Source organism: Giraffa tippelskirchi, chromosome 10 (assembly GCF_054371585.1).
Source record: "Giraffa tippelskirchi isolate mGirTip1 chromosome 10, T2T-mGirTip1v1.2.pri, whole genome shotgun sequence".
In the NCBI taxonomy this organism is placed as follows: domain Eukaryota; kingdom Metazoa; phylum Chordata; class Mammalia; order Artiodactyla; family Giraffidae; genus Giraffa; species Giraffa tippelskirchi.
Window position 1 is genome coordinate 137,351,516 of NC_137284.1, and position 17,782 is coordinate 137,369,297.

At 37.6% G+C, this 17,782-nt stretch overlaps 1 protein-coding gene across 3 annotated transcripts in view; it reads right to left on the minus strand.

The window, feature by feature from the left end:
• The window catches only part of UBE2H (ubiquitin conjugating enzyme E2 H), a 102,066-nt gene that overhangs the window by 32,992 nt on the left and 51,292 nt on the right, over positions 1-17,782 (minus strand). For 2 of the 3 annotated variants that reach the window (XM_081531307.1, XM_081531306.1), the window contains exons 2-3: positions 13,355-13,431; positions 12,474-12,548 (exon numbers count right to left, since the gene is read on the minus strand). In XM_081531307.1, coding sequence (XP_081387433.1) covers positions 12,474-12,548; positions 13,355-13,431 — 152 coding nt within the window. The remainder of the gene's footprint in view (positions 1-12,473; positions 12,549-13,354; positions 13,432-17,782) is intronic. The other variant, XM_081531308.1, reaches the window with a different exon arrangement.

Here is a 17,782-nt window from a genome sequence, read left to right on the forward strand (position 1 = left end):
TCAGATAAAATTCAGAACTTGTTTCAATTTTTTTGACAATTATTCTCTGGTATGGCTCAAGCACTTATAAAAACGGGGACAACAGGTACAAATGTTTAGCTGAACAGCTTACCACCTCAGTCCTCTATCTTTTATCAGAAGGAAATCAGATTTGTAATTCTGGAGGAGGAATCCAAACCATGCTAAGCTGATGCAAAACTACACATCTTAGAAAATAAAAGCACAGATTATTAAAATAGAAAAATATGCCATGCTTTTTGCTTGCTTCACTCACTCCAACACTCAACTGCTCTAAAATAACAAATCTCTTGACCCACAGGCTAATAAGCAGAGAAAGTAAATCATACCAAGCCGAGTCATGCTGAAAACTGTTGTTTTTTTTTAAATTTCAGACTGTTTCTATATCCAATCCCAGGAGGGGATCTGTACACAGTTGTACACACTTTCAAATAACTGATACTGGATCAATATATAAATAAAGGTGGCAGAAATTAATCATACTTTGCATCTTTGTTTCTTTTATTCGTGGGGATATTTTTAGTGATCAAATTTGTGGATAGAATGAAATACCAAGGGCCAATCACCTATCCAGAAATTTCATCCAGAACAATCTTGAAGAAATGCGAGGTCAAACAAGGTGACTCATGAAACAAGGTAAATCCACCCTAAGGTAAAAGGGTGAAAAGCACGAAAGGCAAAAATGAGAACTTTATCCTAAGGAAGAAATGAACCTGGGCTTCAGATGACTGGGGCAGCTGTGGCTGATACAATTTAATTATAAGCTTATGAATCGCTGTGAGAAAGTGTTAAATTACTCTGATGTTCCATCTTCAGGACAAATACCCACAAAAAGTAGACCATTCAGAATAAAAATGATCAATTCTCTATTTTTAAAGTAGATAGAATTATTTAAAATATATTTATTAAAGATTAAATCCTATCTTCCCTAGCAGTGTCTCAGACTATAAATTTTTAAGGGCAATAACTTGGGTCTTCATTCCTAGCGTGCAGGAGGTGACTGGAATTAGGATGCTCCAGCTGAAAAAGGGGTGTGGATGCTGCCAGCTTCACGGCGACAGCTCTGCTGCTAGCTTTGTGCATCAGTGCACTCTCAGATGATTTTTCATCTTACCTCAGACAGCCAGGCCCAGCCCGTTGCAGCCTGCACCCGGGCAGAAGTCTCTTCCGAGAGCTGAGCCTTTCCTACTCAGGAGAGATACTGGACCTGGGCCGGTCTCTTCTTGGGTGAGGAACCAAGCAAGGAGCTCACTCTCATTGCCCTGTGTCATGGGAACTTCTGAATTGATCTTGTGTGTGTTCAGGGGATCTAAACTCAACAGGGGTCCTCTTTTATGTTTCTTCCTTTCTCTCTGATAATATGGAATCTGAGGAATGGGCTGGACAGATAAGAAATGTTTATTTATAACTAAGAAAAGGTGAAGTGTTATCCTTCCACAGTACAACTCTTCTACCAGCCTAGTAGATTACCAAAACCTACTCTCTGGCAGTTCCATTTTTTGGAAGATCGCCTTCTCTTTTCCTGTCTCCACAGTTTATCTTTCACTCTCCTGGGTCACTCATATAACCACACTGACTCAATCAGGCAGGATTTATTTTCATGGTCAGAGGCAGGGGAGTATGAGCAGAACATCCTGGACGTGAAATTTCGAGACTTAATTTCAAGTCTCTGCCACTTACTATACAAATTTGGGGTTAAAAAAATCGGCTCCAGTCAGGCTGCCTAAGTTCCACTTAGACCTACTGAATCTCTTAGCCTTTCTGTCCCCTTATTCATTAAGCTGGGTTAAATAATGGTATCCACACGTCACAGGAGTGTCACCAAGATTTAATGAATATATGCAGAGCGTGTGACCAGTAACTGGCACACAGTAAGTACTCAGTAATGTTACTAGTAGCTGATAGAGTTCAGACACGTAATTTCATATCACTTTCCTCATCCTAAAAATGAAAATATCTGCCCCAATATAACCTTCTCTTAATCCTTCAGGAATTGTCAAGCGCATTAGAAGGTATTTTGATTATGAGATATTAGGTTTTTTTTTTAATAACCCTATCACACTGGAAATGGAAAATACAGCTACTCTAACATTTATTATTAAAAAGACTGTTCTGATTGCATTTGGCACATGGAAAAAACACTGGAATGGAAGCTAGAAGGCAGACTCTGCAACTAGTCAGCAGTACTGTATCTCTGCTTTCCTAGGTCTCATTTTTATCATCCTTCAAATAAGGGAACTGGATAGTATAAAACTCCAAAGTTCCTTCTAGCAATATGGTTTTCAACAACCATGGTATTCACAAGAATATAAACAAAATCTTCAACTGTGTGAACAAGCTTTTCCAAGGGAACCAAGATATTACTTAGTTTTTTAAGTTTTAAATGAATTTCATTTAATTAAAGAAAAATGAAGCTAAGAATATATGTTTTCATTAGACCACTAGTCCTAAAGGGAAAGTGAATTTTATGCCCAGAAGACGTCAGAATAATCAGCTAATCAGCTCAAAAGCTAGAGGTTATCTACTATAGTTAAAGTAGGAACTAACCTGAACAGTGAGTTAGGTAGGATTTCTATGCAGCAAATGGAAAGACTGTATAATCATAAATTGCCAAAGGTAGAATTAAAATTGACATCAGCCAGCTTCAGGAAGGAAATGGGTGAATCTTCTCACAGAAGCAAGCGTGAATAAAAGCAAAGCTACCCCTCACGGGTGATAAGGGGAAGGGAAATGAAACCCAATGCTATTTTTACTCTGGCTGTACGGCAAGACGAAGCTAAGTGGACTTAGATATTAAAAACTGTGAACAACAGGTTTTTCAATGAAAGGGCCCATTTGGCAACTGACTTCTTCCATAAGTGAGAACTTCAGCACTTGGCCCCCAAGTTTCTCCCCCATCAACTCCTGTCATTTTTAGTGACATAACTCCTTATACAGACCATCCTCTTCATACCCTAGCCTTTCAGTTATCTCAGCTTCTCCTCAATGATCTTTCCTCAGTTCTATCTCATTCACACTCCCAGGACATGCTTTTGAAGTCTGTCACCCCTACAAACAGCTTCATCTTCAAAATCACAAATTCAGACATCCCCTTTCCAATGACAGTCTCCTGTCCTTGTCAAAGCGCTTCCCACTCCCATGAACAATTCTTTCACCTGTGAACTCTAATCCACTGCTGCTGCTGCCAAGTCGCTCCAGTCGTATCCGACTCTGTGCGACTCCACAGACGGCAGCCTACCAGGCTCCGCCGTCCCTAGGATTCTCCAGGCAAGAACACTGGAGTGGGTTGCCATTTCCTTCTCCAATGCATGAAAAGTGAAAAGTGAAAGTGAAGTCACTCAGTCACGTCTGACTCTTGGCGACCCCATGGACTGCAGCTTACCAGGCTCCTCCGTCCATGGGAGTTTCCAGGCAAGAGTACTGGAGTGGGGTGCCATTGCCTTCTCCGCTAATCCACTGACCCTCCCCCTTTTTCTTCCTACCTGTGTATGTGCGCGCATGCACATATGCTCAGTCATCTCCGACTCTGCGACCCTATGGATTGTAACCTTCTTCCTACCTACCACCCTATTTTCACTCCTTCTCCATACTAAGTCTAAGAGTTGTCACCATCATCATTCTCTAGCACTCCTCTACTAATTCCCTGCCCTCTCCCCTCCAAAATGCTCATCTACAACTGAAGGAAACCAATCACTCACAATTCTCTATACTTGGACTTGAGGATACCACTAAGTAGGTATTCATCCACTGACTCAAACAATATTCTTCTGCAGAACAGGCAATGCACCAAGTCCTGAGTTGGGGAGACAGATTTTTAGTGAACCATACCCAGGGACTGTCTTCATGGAGTTTATATCTACTGCGTTGGCAGGGAGAAGAGACATTAAGTAAACAAATGTACCAGTTTTTAAAAATACGCTCTATAATCTTTTGTGGACTCAATATTCCCTATAACTCTCCTTTCTGTAGTAGCTTGCTCCCCCATTCTCCAATGACTTGTACATTTTACCAGCATGCTGCAAATCTCTCCTTCCCTTTGGTCCTCCATTTCTCACTTAATAGGACTTAATAGCCCTGTGTATTTTCCATGAGAAAATGGGTGCTCATCAGCAGGACCCCTCATTGTCCCCAACAACCCCCCCCATGCTAATTTCTCCTGCCTGAAAAGCTTGCTCACATGTGCATGGTTCTCAAGTACCAGTCCTCTGTGTGTGTTCCAATCTTGTCCCTTCCTACAGCGCCTAAGGTACCACTCCTTCATCCTCCTCCTGACCTCAAACATCACCACGCTTTCCCTCTCTTCTGGACAACTCCCTACAATGAGCATATAAACATCCTTTGAAATCTCCAAGAAATAGAAAGCAAAGCCTTCCTTTTATCTTCCTCTAGGTACTACCCTCCTTTGTATGCTTTCCTTAATACAGACAGATTTCGTCAAAGTAACGTGGATTTACACCAGAGATTTCCAACCTTGGCACCTTGATCCAACCCACTAGTAGTATCTCTACTATTTCCCAACAACAGCAGAGTGGTCACTGAACCTGTTTAAAACACTGCAATGATCTTTTCCATTACAGATCCTCTTCCTGAACACCTAAGACAGCTATCATGTCAATTCTATTACATCAATTCTCTGAATAAAGCTATCAAGACATTAAAAATTTTGCTTTATCAGCCCCCCCACCCCCATTTACCCCAAAAGGGTCAAAAGACCAATCTGTTCACTTCTGTGTCCCTAGCACCTAGAACAATGCCCTGCACACAGCTGGTAGCTGATAAATTTGTAGAGCTGATTTGAAGAAATAATATAAGCTGTATCCATTTTATGAGAAAGTAGGTTCTACCTCAGCTGTCAAACATAATCTTTTCAAAAACATATCCCAGAAAATTTCATTTTGAGAACACCAGTAAAAAGAGAGCTTTTAACAATGGCTTATGGTCTCATAGCATTATCTTAACTTTATTATTATTATTTTTTTTTTTTTAGGAAACTCTTCTATTAGAACCTTGTTTCTCTCTATCGGAATCCAAAAAATACACATCACTACACAGCAGCACTTAAGTAACTATTTTTAAACAGGAACTACATTCAAACTCAAAGTTATAAAAGTAGAGAAGTATATTGGTGATCTTAATGGACTTTAGCTTCCTCAGTCTAAGAATTCATTCTATTTGTGGAAATACAGTGGTTCAAATCAGTCTTTGTTAAATGACTGACCCAAACCTCCCATGAATGCCACTCCTCTCTATTCCAAATTCTGGTCCACTCCTGACTAAACACCACTCACTTAAAGTCACTCACACTAGTTCCTGAGGGAGTAATTATACAATGTTTCCAACCAGGAAGATGCAAAGGAAAATGGTAAGTATTCTAAGCTCTAGAGTTAGTCATACACCATAGTATAGAACAACATTCCAAAAATACTGTGAAGTAATTTCTGGCCATGGTGAAATAAAAAGTGTATAGGCCACTGGTATGGCTCAAAATAGCATTCTACTTTTTGTTATTGCCCATGACTTTCATTTTGTTTCTATTTACTTAAATGGATTTGACTACCTCCTGCCATATGCTATTGACATCAATTATACTGTGGAATGAGCTTGGTTTTCCCCTAGCCATTCTATCAACACTTGGCAAACCATGATGTGGTCTCTCCAGAATCTTGCTCTCAACCAACCACTCCTTTCACACAGCCAGCTTTGGTATCATCAAATTACAGTCCAGACACACAGTGCATGCAGCCTGCTCCTGGGAGAAGGTCCTCCTCACTGCTCACATGCAGATGCACACATGTAGTACTTCGTAGTTAGTTTCTAGACTTGGTAGCTAGCTCTTACAACACATTTTTCCATTTTAAGAAAGCATCAATGGTGACAGAGTTCTTAGGCTTATCTTAAGGTTACTTACAAAAGATTCTGTAATACTCTATAGTTCTATCTGAAATTAGTAGAATGCATGTCTCTTAATATATTAGCCAGTAGTCATTTAAAAATAACATTCAACGACAACTTTAATATCTTCTCTTGAATGCTAGTGTTCAAGTAACATAGGTAGATCTGATGGATACTACTGCAGGTCTTGAAGCGAACTTTTCAAGGTACTTCCAAGACCTTTAGAGGCTGAAAGCCTTAAATTCAATATTTTATGTCATATTCTATTAAAGACATAAATTTTACCCCTGGGGTTAGGTTTATCAAAAGGATTACTGTTATTAATAGCTACAAAGGGGTCTTTTTGGTTCACATGAAGAGAAAAATGGAACAAAGGAGAACAAGTGGAAGAGTCAGACTGAAAAAAGCAGGTAAGAATTGCTCAAAGTAACAGGACAGGAGAAGGGAAAAGGGAAAGGCAAAAAGGAGAAGAAAGGAGTGGAAAATGGTTACATGTAGAGGTGCAAAGATGCTCCAAGATGGAGTAAACTAAATTGTAAGCAGAGAGACAAAGGACACAGTATGTACACTTACATGCACAAGTAATTAAAACTGAAGGAAAAAAATTAAGGGGAGTGGTGGGAAACATGGAGGCCAGTAGGCCCTCAGCAAACTGAGAATTCTGACCAAGGACTGCTTGATGGCTTTCTGGAACAACAGACAGGAAAAGCATAGACTCAGACAAAGATGCAGACAGGACATCTGAAAGACACACACTTGCCATAAGTTTCTTAAATACTTACTTTTATAATAAAAGGGAACTTACTGTAGACTATTTGGGAATTACAGGAAAATGGCTTTAATTCCCTTAACAGCCATGGATAACTATAGCCAAAATCTGGCATTCAAACTTGGTATTTGCATAGAAAAAAATTATAGTTACACTATTTTATCTTTTTTTTTTTTTGGCTGCGCTGTGTGCAACTTGCAGGATCTTAGTTCCCTGACCTGGGCCCCCGGCAGTGAGAGTATCAAGTCCTAACCACTGGACCACCACGGGATTCCCTCTTGTGTGTTCTTTTATTAAAGATGGTACTAACTATTTACAATAGGTAGAACATGGAAGCAATCAGATGTCCATCGACAGATGAATGGATAAAGAAGTTGTGGTATATATATACAATGGAATATTTCTCAGCCATAAAAAGGAACACATTTGAGTCCTAATAAGGTGGATGAACCTAGAACCTATTACACAGAATGAAGTCAGTCAGAAAGAGAAAGAGAAATATTGTATTCTAACACATATATATGGAATCTAGAAAAATGGTACTGAAGAATTTATTTACAGGGCAGCAATGGAGAAACAGACAGAGAATAGACTTACGGACATGGGGAAAGGAGAGGAGAGGGTGAGATGTATGGAAAGAGTAACATGGAAACTTACATTACCATATGTAAAATAGATAGCCAACGTGAATTTGCTGTATGGCTCAGGAAACTCAAACAGGGGCTCTGTATCAACCTAGAGGGGTGGGATGGGGAGGAAGATGGGAGGGAGGTTCAAAAGGGAGGGAATATATGTACACCTATGGCTGATTCACGGAGAAGGCAATGGCACCCCACTCCAGTACTCTTGCCTGGAAAATCCCATGGACGGAGAAGCCTGGTAGGCTACAGTCCACGGGGTCGCTAAGAGTCGGACACGACTGAGCGACTTCACTTTCACTTTTCCCTTTCATGCGCTGGAGAAGGAAATGGCAACCCACTCCAGTATTCTTGCCTGGAGAATCCCAGGGACGGCTGAGCCTGGTGGGCTGCCGTCTATGGGGTCGCACAGAGTCAGACACGACTGAAGCTACTTAGCAGCAGCAGCATGGCTGATTCATGTTGAGATTTGACAGAAGACAACAAAATTCTGTAAAGCAGTTATCCTTCAATTAAAAAATAAATAAAAAATAAACATGATGTTAAAATATTAAGAGTAATGGCTGCAAAACATTTTGTCCATTAAAATGTACTGCAATTTGGACATTCCTGGCAGTATCCAGTGGTTAAGATTTCATGCTTCCACTGCAGGGAGCATGGGTTCTATCCTTTGTTGGGGAACTAAAGGTCCTACATGCTATGTGGCGTAAGAAAGAGCGGGGATAAAAGGAACCATAATTTAACTGTTTTATTTATCAACTGGGTCGTTAGGTTGCTTCCAACTTTTAAGTTTTAAAAATAACACTGCAATTTACATACTCCTGTGCATTAATCTTAGTGTACAGGTCTGAATATTTCCTTAAGTAAAATCACTCAAAGGATATAAAATTTTATCAATATATACTGCTAGGTTGGCTGTATCATAATACCTTTATCAACAGTGTTTAACTTGCCAATTTAGAAAATCATATATTTTCTCATTTTTTAATCTTTGCATTCTTTGGATTGGACACAAAACTATTTTGTATCCTATGCTAATTGGTTATTTTTCATTTTTAGGAAAAAATTGCTCTATGTGACCTCTTTATATATGGGATCACTCATCTTTATTTCCCCCCAGGCAGCAACCGCAAGTCTGTTTCCTTAGATGGGTAAAACCTTTTTCTTAGTTGACCACATGTGTAATGACCAAAAAGTGTGAATCTAGAGAAGTATGGAATATGATAGTCTCTGCACCAACTTCTTTACATAGAACAAAATCTTCATGGACTGGGCATTACTTGGGGTTTTGAAAGAGTATTTATAAAGTCCTTATGTTCACCTTCACCTCTCTGAAGCTTTGTAAAGACTCTATTCTCAATACATGAGATACAATTCGTGTAAACATCTATCTCCTCCATATACTCTCTTCCTCAATTGAGGTGCTGAGTCACACTTCTCCTAAAAAGCAATGAAATGCTGTCACTAGAGCAAACGCAATATTTTAAATACTTTGATATTTTTCTCCTCCCACCTGGTGAAAGCCTTATACCGCCTTCCTAAGTATCTGGTGGAATGCCATATATCATATATCCTGAATATTTAATACACTGGTCAATATCAAACATGCACAGTCCATTTAATTACATTATCTCATTTTCTATAAGAAGAAACAATTCAGATAAGTATCATCAGAGTCAAGGAGAACCGGGGCCAGAACCATTCTTTCCTGATAACCAGTCCACTGACCAATCAGACCCTCCTAACTACATGGTGACACATCCAGCAGCACTGCTCTCATTCTAGTTTCTGAATCGGGAGATCAAAGTCTGGACCGTCAAATAAATCAGAACTTAAAGAGATTCAAATATGATTTACATCAAAGCAGTCTCTCTGGAAAACGATGCAAATATTTCAATGATGTTACAACTGATTAAAGGAGTTTCAGAATTTCTTTCTGAAAGAGCCCAAAGGGCCAGTTTAAAAAGTAAATCATAACTCTTAAACTTCAGTCAGTTTCATAATCATATATCATTATAGACTTCAACTGATGTTACTCAGTTTTTCAATTCATCTTATTCTCTGGAATTAAATGACCTTTAGCCATTTCAAAAATTTATACCCAGCTTCAAAGCATCAAGACTTGCCATCACTCATGATATTCAAAGAGAATGTAAAATTCCAAAAGATGAGCTTATTAAGATGCTTGGAACAATGATGGCTTTGTAAGAGTAAGCTGGTAACTTCCCCAGGAGGCTGTTAATATTCCTTCTCTTTCCAAAGAGGAGTTAAGATGTAAGTAAATTAAGGAGTTAATTTACTTACTTAAAGATGAAAATTGTTTTTAAAAGGACTTTTTCAGTTACATGTCAAGCAGTCAGATAACTATTGAAAACTTCCTAAAACTGTGTTTGGAGTTTACAGTTTACTTGTAAAAGTACATTGCTTATACACTTAAATATTTAGAGAAAAATGTTTTAAAGTACATTTTTACATACTTTATGTAAATAATAATATCCACTGAGGGACACGATTATAAGACATTTTAATTTTTCTTCAGTTTTGCTCACCTGGACCTTCTTACATTCCTATGGATAAGGAGCATTTATACAATTAAAAAAAATATATATAGCAACATTAAACAAAAAAGTATACATAGATATATATTTTAAAATCCCAAGACCTAATCATCAAAACACTTAATCTAAATTTGCACATCTTAATATTTAAGAGATCAAAATTTGGCTTGGAAAGAAGGGTAAGCTTGCTTACATACTATCGAGGCAGGGTTTAAAAACAACAGTGAGGTTGGATTTATCTTATTTCCTCTTCTGTATAGTTCTGCAGCTATCTATACAATTCAAAAACAAATCCTTGCCTACTCTGCAGGAGCCACTACCTCTCAAAATGTTTAAAGCACATTGCAACAGTAATTACACTGTTGATGACCTGAAAATGGGTCACCCCACACGACTGATTAAAACTCTTACGCAATCTTCCTCTGGAGGAAACAAGGACAGCTTGTAAAATATTTCAACTAGATCTACTTCCCTAAGAGAAGATGGTACATACACATTTGTAGGTATTATCAAGTTCTAAAAGCACACAGAAAGGGAAAGGAAAAATTATCAAGAAGTTAAGTTAGCCTAGTCATTTGTCCTAACCAATTTCATGTTACATCATTAACTTAAGAAAGTACAGAGGCTTCTGTTGCATCATTAGTTAACAAACAATGTCTGAAGTTCACATAGTTTTACTTTGAAAGTTATGATGAAATAATTGTTACCTGGAAACATGTTAAGATTTGAGAAATAACTACATTTCTGTAGGATATGTAGCTGCACTTCTTGGTTCATTGTTAGTTTCATCAAGCTATACTGTTTCCTTTCTGACTAGGAATCTAGGGTAACAAAACTAAATTTACTGCTAGATTTAGCAAGCAAATTTTTAGTTCTATAGGTAAATAGTTACTTATGAAATATATCTGAATGAATTTATATGGTTTGGATATTCTGTTTATAAAGGTTTAAAGATTCTACCTACATTCCACCACACCAGAATGGAACTGAAAAACAGCTGCTGTCCCACCTGTGCTAAGGTATTAAGTGAGATACACTCAGGAATTGTCTCAAAGATTCAACACCTCAGAGCACCCTTCCTATATCACCATCTGATAACTCTACAGTTTGCAGGTTCTGGTAGCAATGGGAGATTTCCAATTCAATTATCCATAAAGTATCTCCTCAACTGTTGTTTAGTTGTTAAGTCATGTTTGATTCTTTTGCGATGCCATGGACTGCAGCTCGCCAGGCTTCTGTGTCCATGGGATTTTCCAGGTATGAATACTGCTGTGCATTCCCATTTCCTTCTCCAGGGAATCTTCCCAACCCAGGGACTGAACCTGCGTCTCCTGCATTGGCAGGTAGATTCTTTACCACTGAGCCACCTGTGAGGCAAGCCCATATTGTTAATTACCAAGTTTAAAATTCAGCTAAGGGCCCTTTATAGGAAATTACCAGTTTATTCTTAAAATGAACATTAAGAGTTCCCAGACTAAAAAGGAATTATAGATGCTCTATAGTATTTTTATAGCCTTAAATTGTAAAACATATAAAGTAGCTAGATGTCAGGGGGACAGGCCACTGCATTTGATTGGGAATTACTAACATTTTCACATTATTTATCCCAGACAGAAACATGGGGGCTTAGAATTAAAACACAAAGCTCAGAATGTCTTTGGTTCACCTCTTTTAAAAAACCTTTTTTCGAGGGCAAGGGAGGAGTGTAAATTCCAAGAGTTTTGGCATCAGCTCTGACAATTCAGAATAAGTGATTCACTGTGACAGAAAACGCTCTAAACATATTCCAATTTTATTTTCTTCTTCCTTCTTAAAATTGGCCAATTCTTTGTAACATCTAAAAATCATCTACAGAAGGAAAATTTTAAAAGCTGGCTTAAGTTAGCTAAGTTACTATCATTCTACAGTCTCAAAATATTTAAAGGTATCAAGCTCAACCAAAATATACCTCCGCAGCATCTGATGCTAATACGTAAACTGTCACTAAGTGCCTTAATGGGGGTGATAAGTTAATATCACCAATTAGAGCAGAAGATGAAGGTGAGGAAAAAATACCCCACTGAGGGTATTTTATGTAACCCTCCTGAGATTTGTGTCTATTCTTCTTTCTTTAGCCGTTTAGAGGGTTAAAAAGATTTGGAGTGGAGAGAATGAAAAAGGTACATGAGTTGGAGTGAACAAAAGCAAGAGTAGGGTATAAGGAGGATTTTTAAATGACAGAACTAGAATAGGCACTATGTAATATTAATATTAATTTCAACAATCTGGCATTTAAAATGAGATTTAAGATGTTTATTATTTTACTGTTAATAGCCTGAATGGACAGTGGGTCTTAAAATTATTTAATCTGACCTTAAAAGACAGAAAAATCTAGAGTTACAGTCATTACAAGCATGCAAAGGATATATTTCAACACCTTTTATCACACTATGGAAGTCCCTTCTTAAAATTACTAACTAACCTATGCCAAAAAAGGGGAGAAAATTCAGTTGAGCAAATACTTCTGGAATTAATTATCTCCCATAAAATGTAGGCTTGTTGTTGTTTTTTTCCTCCATTTCAAAATTCTCTAAGGAGAGAAACTGGGTAGTTACATACCTATAGAAGGAGATTTGAAAGGGTATTTATCAGGAAGATCCACTCTAACTTTCCATACTCCGCCTTCATACGGTGCTGAAATAAAAGCAAAAATGTTAAAACATTAGAATTGTCTCCAAATTAGAAAACAGAATCTGACTGTAAGTTAAACATTAAATTCTAATCTCTTTTGAAAATCTTGCAAATTAGTTCCTTCAAGAGTCAGGGAACTCTTATATCTAGTAGGTACTCTATGTTCAAATATAATACTTTCCTTTAAAAAAAAATCTAGAATTAGCATAGATTCATTTTCTCTCTCAAATTTACCTGTTTCTTTACCTGATTTTTACCAAATTTACCTGATTCTTCAAACACTGTTCAATTATTTGGTAAGTAATAGCTTACTGTCTCAGTCTATCCTGTGCCTGACCCACCCCTCCCCCCAAACAACAAAAAACATTTCCACAAAACCCAGAATTCACAATTTATGTTTAATACTGTCTCACAGGGCTTCCCTCGTGGCTCAGATGGTAAAAAATCCACCTGCAATGCAGGAGATCCAGGTTTGATCCCTGGGTTGGGAAGACCCCTGTAGAAGGGAATGGCTCCCCACTCCAGCATTCTTGCCTAGAGAAATCCAAGGACAGAGGAGCCTGGCAGGTTACAGTCCATAGGGTTGCAGAGAGTTGGACATGACTGAGTGGCTAATACTAAGTCACACTAACACAGACATAAGAGAAAAAGCATATAGAGTATTTATCGTAACAGCAAGATTTCCTTACTGGTTCTAGAATTCAATTCAATTTACTTTTCAAGAACTATACATATCTATCTTGATATTCACATTGTCTATTAAGGAATATAAGTAAAATAGAAAAACACATACCAACACATATACTTACTTCCTTGTGGTCCATAAAACTTCACTACAAATTCATTGAGTCCTCCTAGGATAGTAACCTCATGCTTACTCTCAATACTAAGGTGGAAGGTAAAGGAAATTACACAGGCTTTATGTTACCCAGAACTAAAGATGGTACCCCCAAGATATGTCAATGAAAGTGCTACCAACATTTTACAAGAAATCAATAAAATATAAAATATGATAATAATTTTGGTAGTTTAAAAGGCAATATATACTCCTGTAAAAAGAATATGAATGAGCTTTAGATTCAGAGAGATTGGTGTTCAAATCCCAGGACTGCCATTTGGTGGGTTTGAGCCTAGACAAAATAATGTAAACTCACTCTCTGAGCCTTTTGTTCTTGGCAAATCAGGAAAACACCATTTTACAGACCTTTGTGAAGAATAAATGGGTTAAGTATGTAATATGTGTAAGATTGCATTGTGTAAGTAAATAAAAAACAGGAATTTAATTTTAGCTTTTCTCCCCTCTGTTCTCTCCCCACCCCAACCTCTCTCCAATGATCCTTTAACATAAATCCAGTGTTCCCTTTAGTCAAATTCAAGCATTCAGCAAAACACTGATTTTCCTGAACTGGAAATGCGCTCCTAAAATTACAGATTTTCTAAGGAAGTCTAGATAATTTTCTCCCTGGCTTAGAGAATAATCAAAATGACTAGTGATATAACTGTGCTATAAGTAGCACTGCCAAATGCAAAAAAACAGCAAAAAAAAAACAAACTTATTTTTTTAAACTTTGTCTGTAGTATTTATTTTCAGCTACTCTGTTCCTCGCTCACAAACCTCTATCCTCCTTAGACTGGCCTGTAGTTTCGTAAGTGTTTGGGGGCTCGAATCACAGAGCACTGGCACTTCTGTGTTCTCTTCCTTATCAATTTTATGTGTCCTGAGACTCATTCCTTTAAGGTAGTAAGATTCAATTACAGAAACCAAAACAACCCATTTCCAGATGATAGGGCTTCTGGTCTAATTTCTATTTTGTCTCTGCTTTGTGGTATAACCCAATAATGACTTTAGTGATAAAAATTTTAGGTGGTGGGGGCTTTGGGGAACTCTCAAATCCCACTGGAACATTAAAAAAAAAAAAACCCACCACAAGATATGACAGACTGGTCTCATCTTTCTCAATCAGCAGTACAAATTACATTTTAATTATGTGTACTATTATACAAAAGGAAAAATGCCAAATAAATTTTAAGTGATCTCTTAAATAGAGAAAAATGTTATTTTTTAAGGCTTGAAATTTGACTCTCCAAATCCTCTGTCCTTTGTAGGTCACAGAACAGAGGTCAGGTGTATTTTTGGCAAAGTCTTTGCTTAAGAGCAACTAGAGATATTAAATAAGATAATGTAGTCTATTTGATCTCATTCTTTTCTAAACAAAAACTAACTACTTTTAATAACATGCACACTGAAAGGATTCAAACAGCAACCACACTGGAAAACTGGCTTCATTTCTCATGGTCAGATGACACTAACTTCTTCCTGGCCAGTCACACTCTGACACCCCCCTACAAATATTCCAAAGCTAATGCTAATGTAGTAAGTTAAAGTATGTGGTTGTTTTCAAACAAAAACAACCAAAAAAGCTCCCTTGCATTAGTGAAAGAAAAAGTCAAATCTAGTTACAATAAACAAAATTAAATATAAACAATTAAGTTCTCAAAGAAAACAAACAAAAAAATTTTGGAGATAAAAAGGTTTAAGAATGACACCAAAGGCAGAAACCACAGAGGGAAAAATTAGCAGATGCAAGCACACATACACATTTAAAACTTCTTTATTATAAAAAACAAAGGACAAAGCACAACTAGGAAGAAAAGGCCAGAACAGTGAAGTTAAGAAAACTGAAATTAAGCTATAAAAAGCCCAACTCATTAAAGTAGTTTAAAAATGAGATATTTTCCATTATTAATTGATAGAGATGAAAGAGCTAGATAAAACCCAGTGTTCAGTGGAGTATAAATTAGCATTCCTGGGAACAAATTTAAGCACTATACTCTAAAACTTAAAATCACTTTACTCTTTCACTCAAATTTCACTTCTTTAAAGTTACTAAAAAAACAACAAAACACAACTCTGCTGGCAGGAGTGGGATAGTTTCAACCACTTGAAAACTGTTGGCATGTTAAGCTGCACACACATATGCCCTATATCCATCAGCACTACTGCTAGTAGACAGGAAGAGCTATGTTCACCAAAATACATGTTTAAGAAGGTTCATATAAGGCCTCCCTGGTGGCTTAGTCAAAGGTAAAGAATCCACCTGTCAGTGCAGGAGACACGGGTTCAATCCCTGGTCCAGGAAGATCCCACATGCCTCAGAGCAACTAAGCCCATGCACCAAGATGATCGAGCCTGTGCTCTAGAGCCTAGGAACCAAAACTACTGAAGCCCAGGTGTCCTAGAGCCTGTACTTAGCAACAATGAGAAGCCCTTGCACTGCAACTAGACAGTAGCCCCCACTTGCCACAACTAGACAAAAGCCCATGAGGCAATAAATACCCAGCCCAGTCAATAAATAAAAAATTATTTAAAAAAAAATGTTCATGTAGCACTATCTGTAATATCCAAAAGTTAGGTCACAACCCAAAAGTTCATCAACAATAAAAAGAAAAAATTATGGTACAGTTGGGCTTCTCTGGTGGCTCAGTGGGAGAGAATCTGCCTGCTAATGAAGGAGAGCTCAATCTCTGGGTCGGGAATATCCCCTGGAGAAGGAAACGGCAACCCACTCCAGTATTCTTGTCTGGGAAATCCCCAGGGACAGAGGAGCCTGGTGGCCTACAGCCCATGGTGTCACAAAGGAATCAGACACGACTCAGCGACTAAACAACAGTGGTACAGTCACCCAACAGAATATTACATAGCAATAAAAAATGAACCTGGAACTTCCCTGGTGGTCTGGTGGCTAAGACTCTATACTTCCAAAGTAGGGGGTGAGGGTTTGATCCCTGCTGGGGGAACTAAGATCCCACATGCCCTACAGTATAGTCAGAAAAAAAACAAAAACAATAACAACCACTACAAGTAAATGGATGAACTCTCACAGACATTACAGTTGAGTAAAAGAAGCCAGATACCAAAGAGCACATATAGTATGATTCCATTGACACACAATTCAAACAGGCTAAATGAAGCAAGATGCTAGAAATTAGGACAGTTACCCCTTAGTGGGGACTGTGGTCATTGTAAAGGGGTTTGAGGGGGACTTCTAGAGTGCGGATTACACATTTACAGTTCCATTTATCAGTGAGCTACAAAAATGATTTGTGCACTTTCTGTATATCTATTTAATTAAAAAGTTTACTAAAAGTAAGACTATCTGATGTATGTACAATTTTTTTTTACCTTAAATTTTTAAAATGAAAATAATTTGGGTATTTTTTTGTCTTGAATTTTTCTTTTGGCCATGCCATGTGGCTTGTGGGATCTCAGTTCCCCAACCAGTGATTGAACCCAGGCCTTCAGCAGTGAAAGCACAGAGTTCTAACCACTGGACTGCCAGGGAAGTCCATAATTTACGTATTTATCAGTAGGAAACTGGTTGAAAGAATTATAAGCCAGTTATACAAAAGGCTGTTATTAGTGTCTATTAGTGTATACTAGTGCCTTCTTACCATCTAGAGCTCCTCTAATACATGTTTCTGTTTAATTGGGAGGTATCCAGAAGTAGTCAAAATGAATATACCATAGTGCCACATAAGATACCTCAGATATTAAACTAAAAAAACTGCAAGGATAATAATGGAGTAAGGTAGAGGATTAAATGAGTTTAACAAAAGAAATCAAACTAATTTTACAATATAAAAATCTGTAGAAGCAGCATTCCCTATCAGACCTAATTTGCTATGACACTGATCTACAGCAATTAATTAATCATTTAAAAGTATAAGTTATCTACATGAATGTCCCCTCTAGAAAATTGAAGATATCTTTTCTATCCTTTAGGTGGATGCAGTAAATATGAGTTTCTTCCATTTTGTGATCTGTCTGGGATTAGTCCATGCTTTTATCTATTTTCCAAAGAGATTCTCCTTTCGAAAACGTCATGTTGAAATGAGATTAGAAATTAATGCTCCAAATCTCCTCTTTCCCAGGATCCCTGGTATAACCCACACTCCAGATACACTGGGTCTGTCTTTAATTACACATTATACTGTAAATTAAAGAGTTATTATAGTCCATTTCATATGAAAAGCTAAAAGTAAATTGAAAGAAACCTTTAAACACTTCTACAAAGTTGGTAAAATGAAGAAGCTGTGCTAAATTTATGCTGCCTTGCAATGGTACAGACACTAAATCAGATGGAAAAAAAAAGAATTTTTAAGTTTAGCTGAAACAAAAACACTGCATTAAAAATAAGTCATTCCATCACCATGAATGAATGACTTGCCCACAAAAA